At 36.5% G+C, this 22,395-nt stretch overlaps 1 protein-coding gene across 2 annotated transcripts in view; it reads right to left on the minus strand.

The window, feature by feature from the left end:
• The window catches only part of LOC149785858 (tetratricopeptide repeat protein 5-like), a 59,531-nt gene that overhangs the window by 15,274 nt on the left and 21,862 nt on the right, over positions 1–22,395 (minus strand). For both annotated transcript variants that reach the window (XM_089979826.1, XM_089979825.1), the window contains exons 6-8: positions 17,846–17,899; positions 13,288–13,434; positions 416–630 (exon numbers count right to left, since the gene is read on the minus strand). In XM_089979826.1, coding sequence (XP_089835952.1) covers positions 416–630; positions 13,288–13,434; positions 17,846–17,899 — 416 coding nt within the window. The remainder of the gene's footprint in view (positions 1–415; positions 631–13,287; positions 13,435–17,845; positions 17,900–22,395) is intronic.

Here is a 22,395-nt window from a genome sequence, read left to right on the forward strand (position 1 = left end):
ACTTTTATGAATTGTATTGGTCAAAGAACAAATGACATGGTGACTTTTATCAAATGTAAAGGCCAAACAGCATGGCAGCATTACCATGGCAGTATGACCTTTATCAATTCTATAGGTCAAACAATACAGTAGTGTGACCTTTCATTAGGATGGTTATTAGACCCAAGTCCACTCAAGAAATAGGTACAACAGTACACATGACCACCCCTCCATACTACATATGCCAGATTCATGTTGTAATACCTCTTTTTTGAGTGGACTATACCCTCATACATATTCCACTGGAAGGATCAATGTCAGGTCATTCTTGTTGGCTGCTATGTTCAACAGGTCATATTTTATGTTCCAGAAATTTTAATTCCTTCATGTGACAGGTACTGAAAAACTACATGCATTAATGAAAAGCTAGACTTACAATGGTACAGGATCATCAGCGGGAATACTGCACACAACTCTGCCAACCACCACTTTTTCTGCATTCAATTCTGTCTTCAGCCTGCTCAATGTACACCTCTCTAGCTTCACTGTCTTCCCAGAGTGGCTCGTGTAGGCTCCACCCTTGTAGGGTCCTAGGTCACTCTCCCGTGGGGACTTAACCATGGTCTGCAGCCGCTTGCCCTTAATCTTTCCCTGTAAATTATGAACAAACTACTGCGCTAACATTAGATTCTTTGGTAAAATAAAACAGAATTGGTGGCAGCAGTCAGTAGAAATATATAACATTCTGTCATTTCACAGTTTCTAACTAAGAACTGTTGAAAAAAGATGCTGCACATAACCAATGAAATTCTTCAGATAGTGTTATGAGTGCTGTATTATTGACCTGTCCCTCGATATAGGGTCCAAACACATCAACTGCACTATAAGTGAGGGCATGAGTTATCGAGGGACCTCCATAACAATATGAAATGATGCCTTCCTCATTGGACATGTGAAAGGGGGGAGGAGTAAACTGGTCCATTTAATGACTGAAAACTCGTTTTAAGATTCTGTTGGGAATACTAGTCCATAAAGCGCTTTTCTAACCAAGTTATTCGTTTTAATGTAAAACTGACATTTATTTTCAAGATGCCCAACCAATGAGAAATTGTTAACATTATTATCACTGGATTCAACAACCGTTACATGTACATGAAAACAATGTGTATTACATTATTGCTTTATGTTGTTGTTGAGTAGACTGGTTCCCTGATCCGCATGCTCCCTGTTTTGCTCTCTACTACAGTGGAATGCAACGCAAGGAGCATACTAATCAGGGAATCAGACTACTTACTGATTCAAATCAACAATCAAATAAAATTCTTTTTTTTTTTAAAACCAACAAAAACAATGGAGCACTTAGTTTGTGAAACAGCCGTCAATATCAAATGTCAAATTTTAAACAAACTTCTATTAGTAAAATACTGATGCAATTATTTCATTGCAAGTAATAGTGTACTTTCTTCACATCTGTGAGAAAATCTCTGAGTGGCAATTCAATAATTAAAAATTAACTACAAACTATTAAACTAGCTTCTCATTAATAAAACGTATGTGTGAAATAGAATTTTATATCATCAAGGAATCCTTTCACATGATTGTCTTGCTATCTTTGATCACAGTTGTGCATTTGTATGCTAATTTAAGGTAGTTTAATTATATTATGTTCATAAAAGAATTTTTTAAAACAGTGTTCGATGACCTGTCACTCAACTGGGGTCACTAGCTCTTTAGTTGGATTTTCATACCTTTAAACTTTTCATTTATTCCACCCCCTTTATTTGATACAAAAGAATAATTAACATGATAAAACAAGGTCAGCTTTTAATTCAGTGCAACAACAAATACCAATCTGACTGCAACAAATACTTACATAAATAAGGTATCAAATCATCGTCGGCACTTAGGTTCTCACAGATATGCTCGTGGTCATAGCCGTTACACTGCACACCGTATATACTAAATTATTACACTTAAACCGAACTAAAAGATATAACTAAAACACGCATTTCACTAGATTAAATAAACCTTATTTAATTGGTATTTATTTATTATAGTGCTACCTCCAATAAGAATTAGTTCCATTTTCATTGATCGAAATTTTGTTGCATACTGTTATTTACAGGGTAACAAGAATGTAGTTTGGAAAGAAATTTTAACAAAATACATAACTTCCTACCAAAAGTTGATAATTTCCTAATGTTGATTCAAATTTCCAGGTTATATCAACCATTTCTGACGATAAAGCAAGTGATATATCAAGGTTTCATTTACCAATTTTGATCATGATTTTCTTCATGTTCAACAAATAGGGGTCAAATTACTGGTACTTTCTAGCAAAACAAAATGGGATCCACGACTGACCCTGTGTTTATGATTCATCAGTGTGCAAGTTATTGAGGGAGTGTTGTATATATCTCAAACATACTGGTGTGAACTATTTTATGAAGGATGGTAGTGAGTTGGTCACCCTTAAACTAAGCTTAATTATCACACAGGCAACATCCAAATGTGCACGAGGCACTAACATAAATGGAAATCTTAACCAGAGCCTCTGAGATGTAGCAAAAAAAATATATATATATAACATGGTGACCTAATTTTGCTAATATGCTGTTGCACTCAACAAGATGAATCCACAAAGTTGCATTTCTCTGTGCCTGAGAAGGTGACTTAAATGCAAAACTTAACCAGAGCCACAGAAGAATTAAACTAATTTTTTTCTTGTAAAATGTTTCTTCATGAATACTTATCCAATTATGATACCGTAGAAGTACTAAATCCTCACAAACCCAGCCATCCCAGCTAAAACTTTTTGCTAAAAAGAGCTATAAGTTTATCTGACCACCTAGGTGGTGGTCAGATAGAGTAATCCCCCCTTGATACAGGGACTGGCAACAAAACCCATGAATATCTCAGTTACTGCTGGAGCATAAAGCATGCTCTCTATATGGAGGTAACTGTGGTGAGACTGGGAGGGTGTAAGTGTATTATGAATGGGTAAGTATTCATGAAGAAACAAATTTTCAATTTAAAAAAATTAGTTTCTTCTTTAAATACGTTACATCAATCATAATATCTCAGGTAAGAGATGGAAGAAGTACATCCCCTTAACCCTGAGATGCCATCTCTAGTTCCTCAAGGTATGTGAGACAGCTTCTAGGTAATCCAACTGCAGAAGACTTCATCTGTCAGTGAACAGCTTCAAAAGGGGGAAAATTGTTCCATTACATATCCAGTGGAAGTCATGAAGCTGTTGAATGACCTGGAAAAATCGACCTGTTGTGACAAGGCTAAAGTGTCCCACCAGATCAAGCTGGGCGCTTTGGGTGGAAAGATCACTGAAGTAAAAACTGGAGAATGTGGACTCAGATCTTCATCTCATGGTATGGCTAACATCCGTTAGAAAAAAGTTTCAGTCAAAGGTGATGCTTCTGGTAACAGCTCTAACCTTGTAACCAAAATGTGAAACAATTTCATCTGTGTTGGAGTAATTTCTTGATATGCAGATCAAATAACCCACTTAATCCAGGATGAAAAGGTCTATGCAGTTATTTGTCCTATCCATGTTTGAGAGGTAAAAATTGGCGTGATCTCCCTTGGTAGAATGGCTCTGTAATTTTAAGATACTTCTGCAAGGTTTGCAGTGGATCCTGCAGGCGGCCTTGAGTGGAAGTGTCCAGAGTAGACATTGATTTTATAACAAAGGTCTGTTACCCATGGACAGAAGCCTGGGCTTGGTGATGAAAGATGGAACCGTCATAAGTGAAACTGATCCGTAATTTGATTTCCCTGATCGGGCATGCATTTCATTGATTCTGCCAGCTGTCACTAATGTGATAAAGAAACAGGTCTCATATGAAAGGTGAGCCAAAGATGCCCTTGAAAGTAGTTCCAAAGGTGTTTGGTTTAGCCAGGTTAGTACCCATAACAGGTTCTACTTTGGGCACAGAGCCAACGTTTTTGGACATGTATAATCAAAGCTGGAGAAGGGGTAGGATAAATCATTGGTTTGTCTGATATTTTCTCTTCCATGATGATGAAAGGTATCAGTGATCATGCAGCGGTAATGTCTGAATGTGTCTGGTGCTAACTTTATCTTGTTGAAGAACCAGAGAAGGAAGTTAGCTATTTCAGGTGTAGATGCCTGTAGTGGTAGAATGTGTTCTCGTGTACACCACTGTGTAAACATTTGGTGATTGGCTGTAAGAACAGTTTATTTCTTGGCGCCTATTTAATATGATCCAGATGTGTCAGTTCAGTAGATCTAAGTCGAGTGTGAAACTGCTGTCATGTTTGTTGGATTAGATAAGGGAAATTCTCTGTTTCTGTGGAGATTGAGGACTCATTGATCCATGACTTCTCTCATCTGAGTGGTGCAATGTGTATGAGGCGACACTTCAATTCTCTTGCTTTGTATCACATTTGGGATCACAGGTATTAAAGGACAGGTAAATGTGTCCAGGCCATTCCAATCTATGGAAAGCACATTGAATGATCTGGCTTTTGAATCTGGGACTGGTAAGAAAAAAGTTGGGAGTATGGTATTCCACCTTGTTGCAAACAGGTCCACCAATGGTCAAGCCCATCAGGTGCATATCTGAATGAAACTGAGAGATGGAGATACCATTCCATCTTGCAATTAGACATCCTGGAATATGATGGATGTGGCGACACCATTTTTGAAGGTCCCACATCAGTATGTAAAGGTCTGGGGACTAGGTTCCTACTTGCTGTTTGAGATAAGTCCCCACAGTAGAGCTGTCGGATAGGATGATGATTCCCTCTCCAGTTAAAATTCCTGCCACCAGTAAAAGACTTTCAAAATGGCCATCATCTTGAGGATATTAATATGAGGATGATGGTCCTGGCAAGAACATACATACTCCACTGGCTTCCCTTAAAGGCAGTAGTAGGTGTACCTCCAGCTTTCTGTACTTGCAGATTGATCTCTATCAGTTGTGCTTCAGACGTATACTTGCTGTGAGTCAAGTTAGGTCACTCCAAGCAGATGGTGCATAACATTTATGCAGCTGTGGAACGGTTGTTCCAATGGTCAAACTTTTGTCCTCCAATTGGATAACAGAATCATTTGTAACAGGCGCGTACAAAGGCAACCTTGCGATGATGAGGTCCACTGACATATTGAGCAAGTCTAGAAGGTAAAGGGATTCCTGTGCAGAGAGAGCATAGCGATGATATCATGGTCCTGAGTTCAATGTTCATTCCTGAGGGAGACATACTCCGTTTATATACCTAGATGAACAAACTGTTTAGATGCTACTAGGTAAGATTTGTCCTTGTGGATGAGGAAAACTAGATTTATAAGCAGTATGACAAGGGTTATCATATTGTGTTCTAATATATAATATATCACTCATTTGATGTGTCTGCAGGATGTCATCCATATAACTTGTGCCCATACCTGTCAACTTTTCACAACCTAAGTAGGGAGATTGAATTAAAAAAATATGGATATTGGGACCTAAAATCAGCATATTTATGTGTCATTTTTTAAAGCGCCAGTTTCAATAAACATTGACCGATCTTCTGAGTCCAATATGCATGAAATTCTCAAAGGATGCACCAGGGGCACGTGCAGAAACATTTTGAGGAGGGGGAAAATGTAGTGGTCAGCCATAATATTTTACGGATGCAGGCCTAAACATGTTTGAAGGTGAAATCGGTGGGGGAGAGAGGCTAGTACCCTCACCCCACTCCTTGCCCCCATGTGCAAGTGCCAAGTGGGATGTGCCCCCTTTTCATATTCTAGTCAGCGTGGGTATACTGTAAAGCCAGTGTGACTAATTAACAGTTAATACTTATCATTGCATTTATCTTGAGAAAAGGACTGCCCCTCTGACATACTTCAATAGTGTGTGTATGTAAGCAACAATAACCAACTGGATGCTCTATTTTATTTTTACCTACAATGCATATGACTTCATTTTAACAGTTCAAATCTGCTGTCACAAGTCACTGTACATGTGGCAACTGTTTTTCCCACATTTTTTTAATATCCCACCTTATTTCCTTATGGTCAACTCTTAAGGCATGTAACACTGTCTACTAAATAAAATATTTGCTCTGAATTAGTTCTTTGGGGGCATATATACTGTGTTGTATAGTTTTTTCATCCCTGTTTTAATTTAATTATGGTCATTCAAGTTTATATATATGGTACGAAAATGTCAGGTGTTTACTGGTGCAAGTTTCTTTGCAGACCTGCCAACCCTGATGAGTCTGTATCAGTAAGGCAGTTGATTTTTTTCTGTAAGATTGACCAGTTTTCAGTAAGGTGTAACAACATATCAATAACTGCTATTGTAAAGCTGGAAAATGTAATTAAAAGTTTGATGCAGCGATGATAACATTATGTTCAACTGAAAAGTTTGTAAAGTACACACAGACTTTATTTACCACCAGTACAGTTGCACAAACTCTAGTTCCAAACCCTATGCAGCTCAGTGGCTTGTTGCTATCTCTCAACTTGACATAATTCTTGGAAATTCCTTTCCATTTCACATGATGATGGCAATCTTGTCTCCTGCCATGAGACATACTCAAATTGGCATGTGATGTCCAAAAAATATTTTTCCATTGTTTTTGCTAGTATTCTGTAAGCCTGTATTTTAAGGGTAATTTTTATAAGACATGGCAAAATTGTAAGAGGCATGTCTATCTTTGATGGGAATAGAGTTGCTATTTTGCTAGAAAAGAAAATTACACAGCATTGACAGTGATGATTCACTGGATTGAAACTGACTGGTGAAAATGTTACTGATGTGTTTTATTTTTTGATTCCAGTATTGTTGTAGGTGTTTAAACAAATATTCTGAAATTTATGTGAATGTTTAAACTTAGTAATCTATTTACTGAAGAAAAGAACTTTATAGTGTGATATTAATTATTTTGTCATAACAATATTCACAGGTGATAGTGTCTTCGTCCTTAATCATCCATTTCTGTGGTTTGCCCATAGTCTTATCTGTTAGGCAAATAGAGCAAAAAATACAAAACTGTTGTTGCTCTGCACCTGTCTCTTATTATTGAAAACAATGTTGGTACAGAGCTATGCCTTATAGTGTTACATGGAAAATAGCAGGCAAACTTTACCAAAATAATTCACCATATTACTTGTGGGAGGTTCAAGGATGACTTGTACAGGTAAATGCAATGAAGTGTGGCATCCAAACACTAACCGTATTAGCAGAGAAAACTCACCTGTATGTAGCCAGTCATTGTGGAATTATTCATATATTAAGAGTTGTCTTTAAGTCTCAGGAACTTGCAAGTTAACATAAAAATGTACAGCCTGAACTTATTTGTGACATCGCACAGGCTACCTGTGCAAGTACCTAAGCACAATTAAATGTGTAAAGACAACAAAGTGTGGCTAAAATTGTAAAGGCTGAACTTTGTCAACATAGAAAACTTGTATCAATGTTGATTCTAGATTTTTTGAGGTCTCTCATGGTGAAAGCAGAAGTAGTAACTGGAATATTCATGGGTTTTGCTGCCAATCCCTCTTTCAAGGGAAGATAAGTGTGTGTCTGCCACCTAAGTTAGCAGATAACTTCTAGCTCTTTTTAACTGAAAGTTTTATCTGGGAGGACTGGATTTGTGAAGTAGTAGTAGTTCTCCAAAGGTATTATGATCGGGTAATGTATTTAAAGAAGAAATGCTGGTCACTAATTTTGGTGAATTGGTACAGTACTCAAAGACACATGTCTCTGACGATAAATCCTGAGAAAGTGACCTAAATGCAAAACTTAATAAAGGTCAATGAAGCATGAAATATAGGTAAAGGTGACTGTACTCACCAGGATGCATTCACACACAAAGTTACTTGACAATGTGACCAGAAATGCCAATATTCTAAATGCAACCAGTCAAAAGTGTTAAGTTTGGGTCAAAGTGACAAACTTTGGATAAGATTATACTGACCAGCACATATCTACATACTAAACTGCATGACTCTGTGACCAATAATACCTAAGAAAGTGACCTAAAACCAAATCTTAAACAGTCCCTTACAAACACAATATAGGTCATTTTGGTTGGATGATTATGTATTCACCAAGATATATCTAAGTACTGAGCTATATGTCTCTTGAGCAAAAATACCCAAGAATCTGACCTAAAAGGAAAACTGGAGCAAAGGTGATGAAGCATAAAAATCAGGCCACTATGGCCCACTTGGTGAAGATATGCTCACCCAAATGCATCTACATAATAAGTTGCATTCAATTCCTGAAAAACTGAAAAAAATGCAAAAATGAAGCAAAGCTGCTTGAGTGTGAAAATTAGGTCACTGTAATTTTCATGTGTTGTACTCATCAAAACACATTTAAATAAAAATTCTGCATGGATCGGTGACTTTCAAAATGTCTAAGAAACAGACCTAAATGCATAACTTAAGGTGTGACAGATGTAACACTATATGCACCTTCCACAATCATGACTGGGCACAAATAAATCAAGCAAAGATGGTAAAGTCAGTATTGTACACTGGGCAAATTCATGACACTACCGATTTATAAAAGAAAGAAGTTACTGAGAATGTAGCCCTAAGAGTGAAGTTTGACACAGCAGACTACCTTCAACACATTTATTATGGAGACGGTGAGAAGGCTATTATGTCAATAAGGAGGCATTTATTTCAATAATGTTATATTGGTACGGACAGCTGGCTCACTGGGAGTATGGTTGACATAGCGGTCTAATTGGTGCTTGTACCAGCCATGCCGTGGACATGTCCGAATGGACAGATCTATCACTAAAATTTCCATCATAATCTGTTTGTGTAGCCTTATGCCAAGCAAGATAGACAGATCTATTACTAAGATACCCATATTTCTAATTGTATATAGCAGTAGGCATGTTAGGATGGACAGATCTATTACTAAGATACCCATATTTCTAATTGTATCTAGCAGTAGGCATGTTAGGATGGACAGATCTATTACTAAGATACCCATATTTCTAATTGTATGTAGCAGTAGGCATGTTAGGATGGACAGATCTATTACTATGATACCCATATTTCTAATTGTATGTAGCAGTAGGCATGTTAGGATGGACAGATCTATTACTAATATACCCATATTTCTAATTGTATGTAGCAGTAGGCATGTTAGGATGGACAGATCTATTACTATGATACCCATATTTCTAATTTTATGTAGCAGTAGGCATGTTAGGATGGACAGATCTATTACTAAGATACCCATATTTCTAATATTATGTAGCAGTAGGCATGTTAGGATGGACAGATCTATTACTATGATACCCATATTTCTAATTGTATCTAGCAGTAGGTATGTTAGGATGGACAGATCTGTTACTATGATACCCATATTTCTAATTTTATGTAGCAGTAGGCATGTTAGGTTGGACAGATCTATTACTATGATACCCATATTTCTAATTGTATCTAGCAGTAGGTATGTTAGGATGGACAGATCTGTTACTATGATACCCATATTTCTAATTTTATGTAGCAGTAGGCATGTTAGGTTGGACAGATCTATTACTATGATACCCATATTTCTAATTGTATCTAGCAGTAGGTATGTTAGGATGGACAGATCTGTTACTATGATACCCATATTTCTAATTTTATGTAGCAGTAGGCATGTTAGGTTGGACAGATCTATTACTATGATACCCATATTTCTAATTGTATCTAGCAGTAGGTATGTTAGGATGGACAGATCTGTTACTATGATACCCATATTTCTAATTTTATGTAGCAGTAGGCATGTTAGGTTGGACAGATCTATTACTATGATACCCATATTTCTAATTGTATCTAGCAGTAGGTATGTTAGGATGGACAGATCTGTTACTATGATACCCATATTTCTAATTGTATCTAGCAGTAGGCATGTTAGGATGGACAGATCTGTTACTATGATACCCATATTTCTAATTGTATCTAGCAGTAGGTATGTTAGGATGGACAAATCTATTACTATGATACCCATATTTCTAATTTTATGTAGCAGTAGGCATGTTAGGATGGACAGATCTATTACTATGATACCCATATTTCTAATTTTATGTAGCAGTAGGCATGTTAGGATGGACAGATCTATTACTATGATACCCATATTTCTAATTTTATGTAGCAGTAAGCATGTTAGGATGGACAGATCTGTTACTATGATACCCATATTTCTAATTGTATATAGCAGTAGGCATGTTAGGATGGACAGATCTATTACTAAGATACACATATTTCTAATTGTATCTAGCAGTAGGCATGTTAGGATGGACAGATCTATTACTAAGATACCCATATTTCTAATTGTATCTAGCAGTAGGCATGTTAGGATGGACAGATCTATTACTAAGATACCCATATTTCTAATTGTATGTAGCAGTAGGCATGTTAGGATGGACAGATCTATTACTAAGATACCCATATTTCTAATTGTATCTAGCAGTAGGCATGTTAGGATGGACAGATCTATTACTAATATACCCATATTTCTAATTGTATGTAGCAGTAGGCATGTTAGGATGGACAGATCTATTACTATGATACCCATATTTCTAATTTTATGTAGCAGTAGGCATGTTAGGATGGACAGATCTATTACTAAGATACCCATATTTCTAATTGTATCTAGCAGTAGGCATGTTAGGATGGACAGATCTGTTACTATGATACCCATATTTCTAATTTTATGTAGCAGTAGGCATGTTAGGATGGACAGATCTATTACTATGATACCCATATTTCTAATTGTATCTAGCAGTAGGCATGTTAGGATGGACAGATCTGTTACTATGATACCCATATTTCTAATTTTATGTAGCAGTAGGCATGTTAGGATGGACAAATCTATTACTATGATACCCATATTTCTAATTTTATGTAGCAGTAGGCATGTTAGGATGGACAGATCTATTACTATGATACCCATATTTCTAATTTTATGTAGCAGTAGGCATGTTAGGATGGACAGATCTATTACTATGATACCCATATTTCTAATTTTATGTAGCAGTAAGCATGTTAGGATGGACAGATCTGTTACTATGATACCCATATTTCTAATTGTATATAGCAGTAGGCATGTTAGGATGGACAGATCTATTACTAAGATACCCATATTTCTAATTGTATCTAGCAGTAGGCATGTTAGGATGGACAGATCTATTACTAAGATACCCATATTTCTAATTGTATGTAGCAGTAGGCATGTTAGGATGGACAGATCTATTACTAAGATACCCATATTTCTAATTGTATCTAGCAGTAGGCATGTTAGGATGGACAGATCTATTACTAATATACCCATATTTCTAATTGTATGTAGCAGTAGCCATGTTAGAATGGACAGATCTATTACTATGATACCCATATTTCTAATTTTATGTAGCAGTAGGCATGTTAGGATGGACAGATCTATTACTAAGATACCCATATTTCTAATTGTATCTAGCAGTAGGCATGTTAGGATGGACAGATCTGTTACTATGATACCCATATTTCTAATTTTATGTAGCAGTAGGCATGTTAGGATGGACAGATCTATTACTATGATACCCATATTTCTAATTGTATCTAGCAGTAGGTATGTTAGGATGGACAGATCTGTTACTATGATACCCATATTTCTAATTTTATGTAGCAGTAGGCATGTTAGGATGGACAGATCTATTACTATGATACCCATATTTCTAATTGTATCTAGCAGTAGGTATGTTAGGATGGACAGATCTGTTACTATGATACCCATATTTCTAATTTTATGTAGCAGTAGGCATGTTAGGATGGACAGATCTATTACTATGATACCCATATTTCTAATTTTATGTAGCAGTAAGCATGTTAGGATGGACAGATCTGTTACTATGATACCCATATTTCTAATTGTATATAGCAGTAGGCATGTTAGGATGGACAGATCTATTACTAAGATACCCATATTTCTAATTGTATCTAGCAGTAGGCATGTTAGGATGGACAGATCTATTACTAAGATACCCATATTTCTAATTGTATCTAGCAGTAGGCATGTTAGGATGGACAGATCTATTACTAAGATACCCATATTTCTAATTGTATGTAGCAGTAGGCATGTTAGGATGGACAGATCTATTACTAAGATACCCATATTTCTAATTGTATGTAGCAGTAGGCATGTTAGGATGGACAGATCTATTACTAATATACCCATATTTCTAATTGTATCTAGCAGTAGGCATGTTAGAATGGACAGATCTATTACTAAGATACCCATATTTCTAATTGTATCTAGCAGTAGGCATGTTAGGATGGACAGATCTGTTACTATGATACCCATATTTCTAATTTTATGTAGCAGTAGGCATGTTAGGATGGACAGATCTATTACTATGATACCCATATTTCTAATTGTATCTAGCAGTAGGCATGTTAGGATGGACAGATCTGTTACTATGATACCCATATTTCTAATTGTATCTAGCAGTAGGCATGTTAGGATGGACAGATCTATTACTATGATACCCATATTTCTAATTGTATCTAGCAGTAGGCATGTTAGGATGGACAGATCTATTACTAAGATACCCATATTTCTAATTGTATATAGCAGTAGGCATGTTAGGATGGACAGATCTGTCATTAAGATCTCTGTAATTGTAGAGAGATGAAACTGCAGACCTAGTGAGATGGATGGATCAATCACTAAAATTCCGTAATTGTAATTGTATAAAGCCATATCATTAGGATCTGCAATTGCAGAAAGATGAAGCCATAGGCCTGGCAATATGGATGGATCTTCCAGTAAGATCCACTGATCAAGATGGCTGGACATTGTTAGATGATATGGTAATCAAGTATCCATTAAAAAACCCATGTGCTTACATCTCAAAAGGCCATACTCTGACATTTGGGGTGTCTTACACCACCTGAGCTGCCAAAAAATGGGAGTACACTCCCCTAAGTTTAATAATTATTTGAGGGAATTTAAAATTTGTGTCAATGTTGCCCTCTTTCTTTGCATATGGTGCACACACTGCATGGTACTGATGAGTTTCATTTTGAGCAAACGAGGGAAATTTGGCTTGGATTTATGGGAGGTATCTCGTACAATGTTCTTCAAAGCTTAAAAACTTGCAACAACTAGTGGTGGCAAGGAAAGGAAACGGGTCCCACATGCAGAAGAACAGAATTCAGGGAGAAAAAGTGGTACTCGACTTTTTGGCTATACCAATGGTTCTCATGCATGTTTCTAAAATACAACACAAGATATTTATTTTAATTATTGCATGTTTTCATCAATATAACAAGAAGCAATACTGACACACCTTTGCATCCATTAATTCAGTAACGCTGGTTAAAAACGCCATGAGCTTGTCTTCTTGTTCTGTGGGTTCAGACCAGCTAGGATCAAGTCGAGCTGCCAGATTGAAGCCCTCTAGCGCCAGCTGATACTCCTCTTGGTATCTGTATGCCTTAAAAAAAGTTACAAACAAAAGTATTTGGAATCAATATTTCTAACAAAACATAAGATAAAATTTCTGATGCAATGAATCAGTTCCTATCTTCAGCTAGGTATGCCCTGGTTTGATAATAACACATCATCAAACATAACTAGATTTGTGTTTGGAAAACACAAATGCACACACTATCCCACCGAAGACCAAAAACTTCAGAGTTCAAAATGAAAACAAACAAAATGAACAACATTTGATAAATTGCTATAATGGAATGAAAATACATTTTCATATTGCTTCATTTCAGGTATATTTTGCTGACTAGTGCTAACAAGTTTAGTGTCATAAAAAAAGACTTTTGTCAAAGAGTGCAACAAATTTAAAAGTATTCAAACATTAAACAAGAATCTCCTGAAGGGACAGACACTATTACTTCCTGAAAATAATTCTTTGATTTGACGATAGGACTATTCCTGCTTTTAACTGCTGAGTATTAAAACTCTCTGATATTCTTCAGTGATGACAAGATTTTAAAGATGGCTGTCATGTCGGCAATATTGGATTTAAGATCAGCACCATTTACATTCAGGACCAACTAGGTATCATAAAATATCTTTTGGTGAAAACCCCATGTTGATATGACCACACATTCTGGTGTAGTGATAGTAAGATTGTACATCACAATGCGGGGAATCCAAGAACAGACCATCGCTGTACAGTCGAGTAATAACAACATTTTCAAGCTGGCAATCATAGTCATATCATTAAGATCAGTAATTGCAGAAAGATGAAGCCATATGCCTGGCAGTATGGATGGATCTTCCAGTAAGATTGAGATGGATGTAAGATCATCATTTTAAGTTGGGCCCAACTAGGCACCGTTAGGAGGAGTAGCAATAAAAAGACTTTCAAGATGGCCATCATACTGGATGTCCATTTTTATTTAGGACCAAAATTTCATGGCAATGCTAATTTTGTAATTAATTAAGTAATTTTGGAGAAGTAGTGATAATAAAACTGTGCTAATGTATAAAGGGGCACGATCATCACAACATGCAGTATGTATTAAGAAAAATAATGACAATCCTTTGACTTGGGGTACTAATAATTTTCATACCAGTACAGCTGAAAGATGGACAGTCTGTGCTGATCATATCAATGCTGTTACAGTGAAAGATGGATAGCCTGTGCTGATCACATCAATGTTGTTACAGTGAAAGATGGATAGCCTGTGCTGATCATATTAATGATGTTACAGTGAAAGATGGACAGCCTGTGCTAATCAATGCCGTTACAGTGAAAGATGGGCAGCCTGTGCTGATTATATTAATGCTGTTACACTGAAAGAAGGGCAGAATGTGCTGATCACATCACTGCTGTTACAGTGAAAGATGGGAAGCCTGTGCTGATCATATCAATGATGTTACAGTGAAAGATGGGCAGTCTGTGCTAATCAATGCCATTACGATGAAAGATGGGCAGCCTGTGCTGATTATATTAATGTTGTTACCCTGAAAGAAGGGCAGCCTGTGCTGATCACGTCAATGCTGTTACAGTGAAAGAGTGACAGCCTGTACTGATCACATCAATGCGGTTACAGTGAAAGATGGACAGCCTGTACTGATCATATCAATGATGTTACAGTGAAAGATGGGCAGCCTGTGCTGATCATAATAATGTTGTTACACTGAAAGATGGGCAGCCCATGCTGATCGTATCAATGCTGTTACAGATCTTACCATGCAAAGTGAGTTTAGTTTTGCTGTGAACAGTGATGTCAGAAGAAGATCTAAGTATCTTGAGTGCTATGACTGCAGTCTACAGGTATCCAAATTGATGTGACTGCAGCTTACAGGTATACAGTGAATTAACTAGAGTCTACAGCTATCCAAAGTGATGTGATTACAGCCCGACAGGTATCCTGAGTGCTGTGATTACAGCCTACATGTAGGTATCCAGAGTGCTGTGACCGCAGCCTACCAGTGTTCAGAATGATATGATTGCAGCCTACAAGTATCCAGAGTGCAGTGACTGCAGCCTACTGGTATTCAGAGTGCTGTGAATGCAGCATACAAGTCTCTAGAGTGCTCTGACTATGACCTATAGGTATCCAGAGTGCTGTGACTGCAGCCTAGATATATCCAAGAGTGCTGTGACTGCAGCTTAGATATATCCAAGAGGACTGTGACTGCAGCCTACTGGTATTCAGAGTGCTGTGAATGCAGCATACAAGTCTACAGAGTGCTTTGACTATGACCTATAGGTATCCAAGAGTGCTGTGACTGCAGCCTAGATATATCCAAGAGTGCTGAGACAACAGTGTACATGTTAGTGAAAAAAGTTTTTCTGAACAGCTGAATTACTTATATTAGATCTGACAGTGTAACATCCAAGTACTCTAACATGAATACTCATATGCAAGTACTCTAACATAAATACTCATATGTAAGGAACATGTGTGACATTGTGGTAGTGTTCAATATACTATTGGTAATAACCATTCACATATCAATTTTTATAAGCATGATGAATCAGGGTCCAAGATATCTTGGGGTTTAACAAATGAACAGGCTGAATATACAAAAGACACAAAAGCTTGAAAATTAGTCACAGTAAACCAGTTTTTTTCAGGGGTGAACAAACTGTTTAGTCTGTGTGCCTGGGACTAATAAAATTTATTTTCAGACTCCTTAACTGTGAGGTTTTCAAGTCAGTGGGACTACTGGCTGTGTCTGTGGGTTGTTTTTCAAAACAATTTATTGTTTATTAAGCAGCAACCCCCCCCCCAGCAGTTTGATTTCCCCTTTCAATTCTAAAAATGAAGAGCTTGAAGGATATCAAAAATGCACAAAACTTGGTTTTTATTCATTAATTTATAATTTTCTAACCCGATTATTGGTAGGGGGTCACTAAAAATGTCATCTTTTTCGCATTTCAGGCCAAACGGAAATTTCCAATATAAAAGATGAACATGTTCATGGTCATTTTCTGGTTCCTGGAAAAGTCCATTTTCAGTAAAGAGGTGAGGTCAGTGTACTATATAGTCAAGGAAGGTAAACACTGCTTCATCTGTATCCAATGTTCTTAATTTCTAGTTCTAATATTTTGTCCCAAAAATGAAAAAATAGAAATGGAAAAAAATATGCCCACAAATTTGAAAATATTCACAGAAGTAGTTTGAAATATTGTAAATTTAATATACAAATGCATCAAAATTTACTTGCCCACTTAAATATGGATAAAGTGCTAGAAAAAAACTTATCCTTGGGTTCAAACATGAAGATGATAATGTCAGGAACCTTCTGAGGACAATCTGGTATGACAATACAAACTAATGAATAAAATGACTAAGTTTGGTGCCTTTTATATCCTTTAGACTTTTCATTTCAAAATCAAAAATGGGATACATATATTAGATATCTGTACACCCCTGGCCTCCCTGAGATGTGTCCACATACCATTTTTTATCAGTATAGGTGAGGTAGGGTCCAAGATGTTGAGCATGTAATGAAGAAACAACAAATGAATGAACATAATAAAGATGCAAGCAAATGAGTACATAAATGAATGCATAAAGTTGAGCAAAATGCTGCATCCACTCCCTACTTTGCTGCATGAATGTACATGACGACCAGAACCATGTAATCGGATGAAAACTGTGAGAATATGTGTACACAAGCATGTCATACATAACACCCAACTCCTAATTATATACTGCCATATTTGACTGTATAGCAATATGTTCCAACAAACATATACAGTGACATATTTGATTGTATAGTGACATGTTCCAACTACATATCTGATTGCATAGTGACATGTTCCAACCAGCATATACTGCCACATGTGACTATATAGTGAAATGTTCCAACCTATATATACTGAGACATATCTAACTATGTAGTGACATCTTCCAACTTATATATACTGTACTGTGTCGCTACCATCAACTCTATTTTTATGTTGTTTATCATAATTACTCACTCCAATGCAAGAGCCATTACAACCATTTTTAAATCGGACAAAATTTAAGGTAAAAGTCTATCAATGCAAACTTCTCAGTCCTACGGCATCCAAACTCCCCATCTATCTATCCAACTTCAACTTCAATATCATGCAACTTCAATATTATGCAAATCTATAAATGTACAAGGGGTAACCCTCCCCCTCCAGACATGCATGTACATCACGCAGTACACATAATTTCTTCAAGGAAAATGGGGATAGTTTTACCCCAATTCTGCCAGAGATTTCATGAAATAAAGGTACAAAATTGGCTTCAGTTACCTGAGTAAATCAGCAATGAGATACACTGTACAGGATTAAAATGTTCAAAATCAGTGAACTCCTAACACTTTAGTGGTACATTATATAAACATTGCCCTCATTTCTAAATTAATTCCAACTGGAATAATAAAATTTGACTTACCATTGCTCTATTGAAGTGTAAATCTGCATTATTTTTTGTCACTGTGTCCTTTTCCTGAAATGGTTTTGTACAAAAAAAAACATGAAGATGTACATAAAAATTAAATTAAAAATTCTCCAAGTTGTGTAATAAAGGTATCATATACTAAGAAACTATGCAAGTTATTTAGCAAAGGTATCATATGCTAAGTAGCTATGCAAGTTGTTTAGTAAAGCTATCGCATACCAAGTAACTATGCAAATTCTAGATTACTAAGTGACTATTGAGGTTCTAGAATGAACCTGCTTCAGCCATTTTTAGTTAATGGACAGGATAGATACTAATTTCTTCCTAGTCATTAGTATGTTTTTTGCAAATACTTACCCAATCATAATACCTTAGAACAATTACTACTACTTTGCAAATCCAGCCCTCCCAGCTGTCACTTTTAGCTAAGAGGCGCTCACCAGTTATTATGCACTTTGAAACAGTGACGTATATAAGGTGAAGTTGTTTGCATTTAAAACATGCACAGTGGAGAGAATGTTGGCATACCTTTATGCTACATTAATGTAATGTGGATGATATTTCTTTGGATATTGTACTTTTGGAAACAGTACATGATCTAAGCACACTGCTAACTAAAATGATTGCTCCCCTGTACTAAATAATCAGCCTGAATTAGTCTAAAGTACACTGTCCATAGCAGCTATTAAAATAGGGAAAATGAATTTTACCAGACTAGACAATACCAGCTTCTGAAAGTGCAATGAATGAATTACCAAATATATAAAATGTAAAAAACGTTATCGGCTCTTTTTTATACAGTTTACCTCTGAAGTTTAGGAAGTGAAAATGGCCAAGTGGAGCTAGCACTTTTTTGAAAGGTGCACATCTGGAGTAAGGCCAAGCTGTATACTCGATAACCCATATTACACCCATCAATCATACACCAAAATAAAGGGAATTAAAGGTTCTTTGAATTATACCGAAGATATACAAGGTCTTTTTTAAACAGCCAGTATAACCTCTGAGGAAAGCTGGGGAAATTCTTTTTCTTTAAAATTCTAACCCTATGCAAAATACAAAACTGTAGAGTGCCACCTAATAAGAGCTAAAAGTTATCTGCCCACCCAGGTGCTGGTAGGGCAGAGTGATTTCCCTTTGTTATAGTGAGTGACTGCAAAACCCATGAATATCTCAATTACTACTGAAAGGTAAGGCATGCTCTCGACATAGATCTAACTGTGGTGAGGCTCAAATGAGGTATGTGTATTATGACTGGGTAAGCATTTGCAAAGAAACATATTTTACTAATTGTCGAGTGTCAGTGAAATATGTTCAATCCATGCAAATGGAATATAGTTTTGCCATCTTGAATGCTGCGATGTTTCAGTCAACTGTTGGGGTATCCAAATGCAAAACTGGTGTATGGCAATAAAAGAACCACCAATGAAAACTTGATGGAAGGCACTTTTGTGCGACTAAGAGATGTTTGATGCTGGGATCTTGTAACTGATGATGTAAACATTTCAAAATGTCTGTAATTCTGCCATACTATTTCTTGGCATAACATAAGAGCACTCAGTAGAAAACAATACAAAAGGAGCAAAATAAGGGAAGCTATTGAAATAATTGAGGTGGAGCCAGTGTTGAACCTTGATTATGGATGGGAACTTCCTCATTTGTCCAGATGGATTTTATCACGTGATCAACATTTAAAGTTGATCAAGTGAGTCCAGTCCAGATGTCATTCCTCTGATGAAAGACCATGTGATAAGCCTGAAAGCTAAGGAGTCATGATTTACTCTGGTATCTAAGTTATCTATTCCTGTTTACTATGCAAGTTGTTTAGTAAGGGGTCATCCATTTAGTTCGTATGCAAAAATCTGGCAAAGCTTGACACCCCCGTACACATGCATACTTTTATACACCCCCCATCTGCTTATGTACGCTTGACCCCCCCCCAATTCTATGGAATGTCCTATATTTAATAAATGCAAAAACCATAAAGAATTAGAATAGTAACGTGTTTAATAAAAAAGATACTCCACCGATGTTGAATGTCTGGCTGCATCAAAGAAATAAGCTGCATAACTTTAAACAGTTTGTCTAGTGTCCGCTAAAATTCAAATGCTGACTGAACCCAGTCGAACAGGTTACGTATTTGACAAATTATTATTGAGTTTTCACCCCCCCCATTTCCTCTGCGTCTGTACATTATCAGTAGACCCCCTATATGCAAGCGTATGCGTTTGGGTTACCCCCCCTCCATGTGTATGTACTAAATGGACGGCACCTAAAGGTATAATATGCTAAGTCAATGTGCAAGTTGTTTAGTAAAATTTTGATATATTAGTGCATGTTGTTTAGTAATAATATTATATAAAAATGACTATGCAAGTTCTATTGCAATGGTATAATATACTAAATGACAATGCAAGTTGCTTACTAAAGGTATGATATACTAAGTGACTATGCAAGTTGTTTACTAATAGTATGATATACCAAATGACTATGCATGTTGTTTAATAATAATATTATATACCAAATGTCCACGCACGTTGTAATATTATGAAATACTAAGTGACTATGCATGTTGTTTAGTAATAATATGATATATCAAATAACTACGCATGTTCTATAGTAATGGAATGATATACTAAGTGACTATACAAGCATTCAGAAGAAAAAAATCCTTTATTAGAGTATCAAATAGGTAGGAGAACCAACAAAATACTGGCATCCATAACAAAATTAATTTAATATTAAACAGGATTAAACTTGTTGAAATCATAGTTGCAAAAATCGAAAGAAACAATTTGTCAAGAAAAAAGAATAACAAGTACAAATTGACAGTCTTTATCTTTGGTAGGCTTGAAAATTTCTCACCGACGTGGAAATCAAGCTGATCTGCTGACCTTACTTTTCTTATCTCAGTCTCCATCATGGTGTCCATGCGCTACAAACTACTTTTCAAGGGAAGAAACCTTTGTTGTCTTCTTCTGTGTCTGACAGAGTTGTTTTAAAATCAAACAACAACAGATGTTATAAGAACAAACATCCCAGTGATTCTGATAACCTGACAATCCTCAACCTTGCCCATGTAGCATATGTGGATGCACCCAGGCCAAGTGAGCAATGGAGTTTTATGGGCACCAGTGGGGAAAGAAAGCCAAGTACCTTAATGAAGTAAAAAGGCAGTTAAAACAAACTTGCCCAAGTTGACTTCTGATCATATTACAAAAAACAGCAGGAGAAAATATTTCTGTCAGAATCTAACAGAAAACATTGTTCCTGACACAAGATATACACATCACTGGCCACAAAAAATCCAAATTCTCTCAACAACTACAGCAAATTTGGTAATAACCAGAAAGGTGTTAAGTCAAACCTGGTTTCTTTTAACTTTGTCAAACATCCCTGATCCACCCAAGCTGAATCAAATATAATAATGCAATTGCAAATTAAAACACCAGCACTTACCAATCAGCATGGTTCATTCACCTTTCCTCATTTTTCATAAAACAGTACAAGTTTGGATGAGCTATATAAAAATGTGAGGCAATAATAGCACATGATGAATACTGTCTGCATTGAATGTGCTGACTATACTGCAAAAGTGCTGGTTGTTTTTAATCTAAATGGAAAAATTGAATGAGAAAAATGATCTATGTTGGTGTATTGAGTCGATGGTCAGTTTCAAACCTGTTCATGCTTGTTTCCAAAGTATTGGGTCTAAACTCAATTTCAAACCTGGAGATACTTGTTTCCAAAGTAACGAGTCAGTTTCAAACTCAGCCGTTTGGGTTAGTGTAAAAAGTTTCACATAACAAAAAAAAACATTTTTACACACACCTTGGTAACAGATTAAGCATTCTCTGACTTCCGAGCTTTCTTCAATTAGTGGCATCAATGTTCGCACCAAGCCAAAATGATGTTCCTGCTCTGAAAGTTTTAATGATTCTGATTATGTTTCAAGAATTTTTCACTAGTTGTAGTTTGAAAAAACACTAAAATGCTTATCAATGCTAACCATATTTTACTTTTTCAATGCCTATGACCTACTGATATTTTTAGGCAATCTTCAGAATTACGTCTTAAAAAATGACAGATTATAAATCTACAAGGTACACAAACTGAAATCTGGAAAATCTCATACGTGGTATTAAAATTAACACTGTGCTATCCAAGTCACACAGCTTATCCACTCAGCCACAGTAACTAGCTGAAATACAATATTGTTGTTGTTGGCTTGACTTCGCTTGCGAAGATTTAGGAAGGGGGATGTCTACATCTACTGTACACGTGCTGGTGGCTGATGAGCCCAATACATCACAAGCATGTCTGTCCAGAGAGGCTGCTGGGGAATGTCTGGGTTGTAGTGGGTGCTGCCGATGCTACATGGTTTTTATCTTTTGCATCTTTTTTCCTCCAAGCTGGCCCATCTGTTTTGTTCAAAAGTGGCAGTGGCCCAGTGAACTGTATATTGCCAGCTTTCATGGTCAGAGCTTGTGGTACCCATTAGCGGTGATCGATGGCACAGTGGTGAGGGTCTTTTTCAAGGAGTC

Source organism: Sinohyriopsis cumingii, chromosome 13, assembly GCF_028554795.1.
Source record: "Sinohyriopsis cumingii isolate HCF-2022 chromosome 13, ASM2855479v2, whole genome shotgun sequence".
Lineage (NCBI taxonomy): Eukaryota > Metazoa > Mollusca > Bivalvia > Unionida > Unionidae > Sinohyriopsis > Sinohyriopsis cumingii.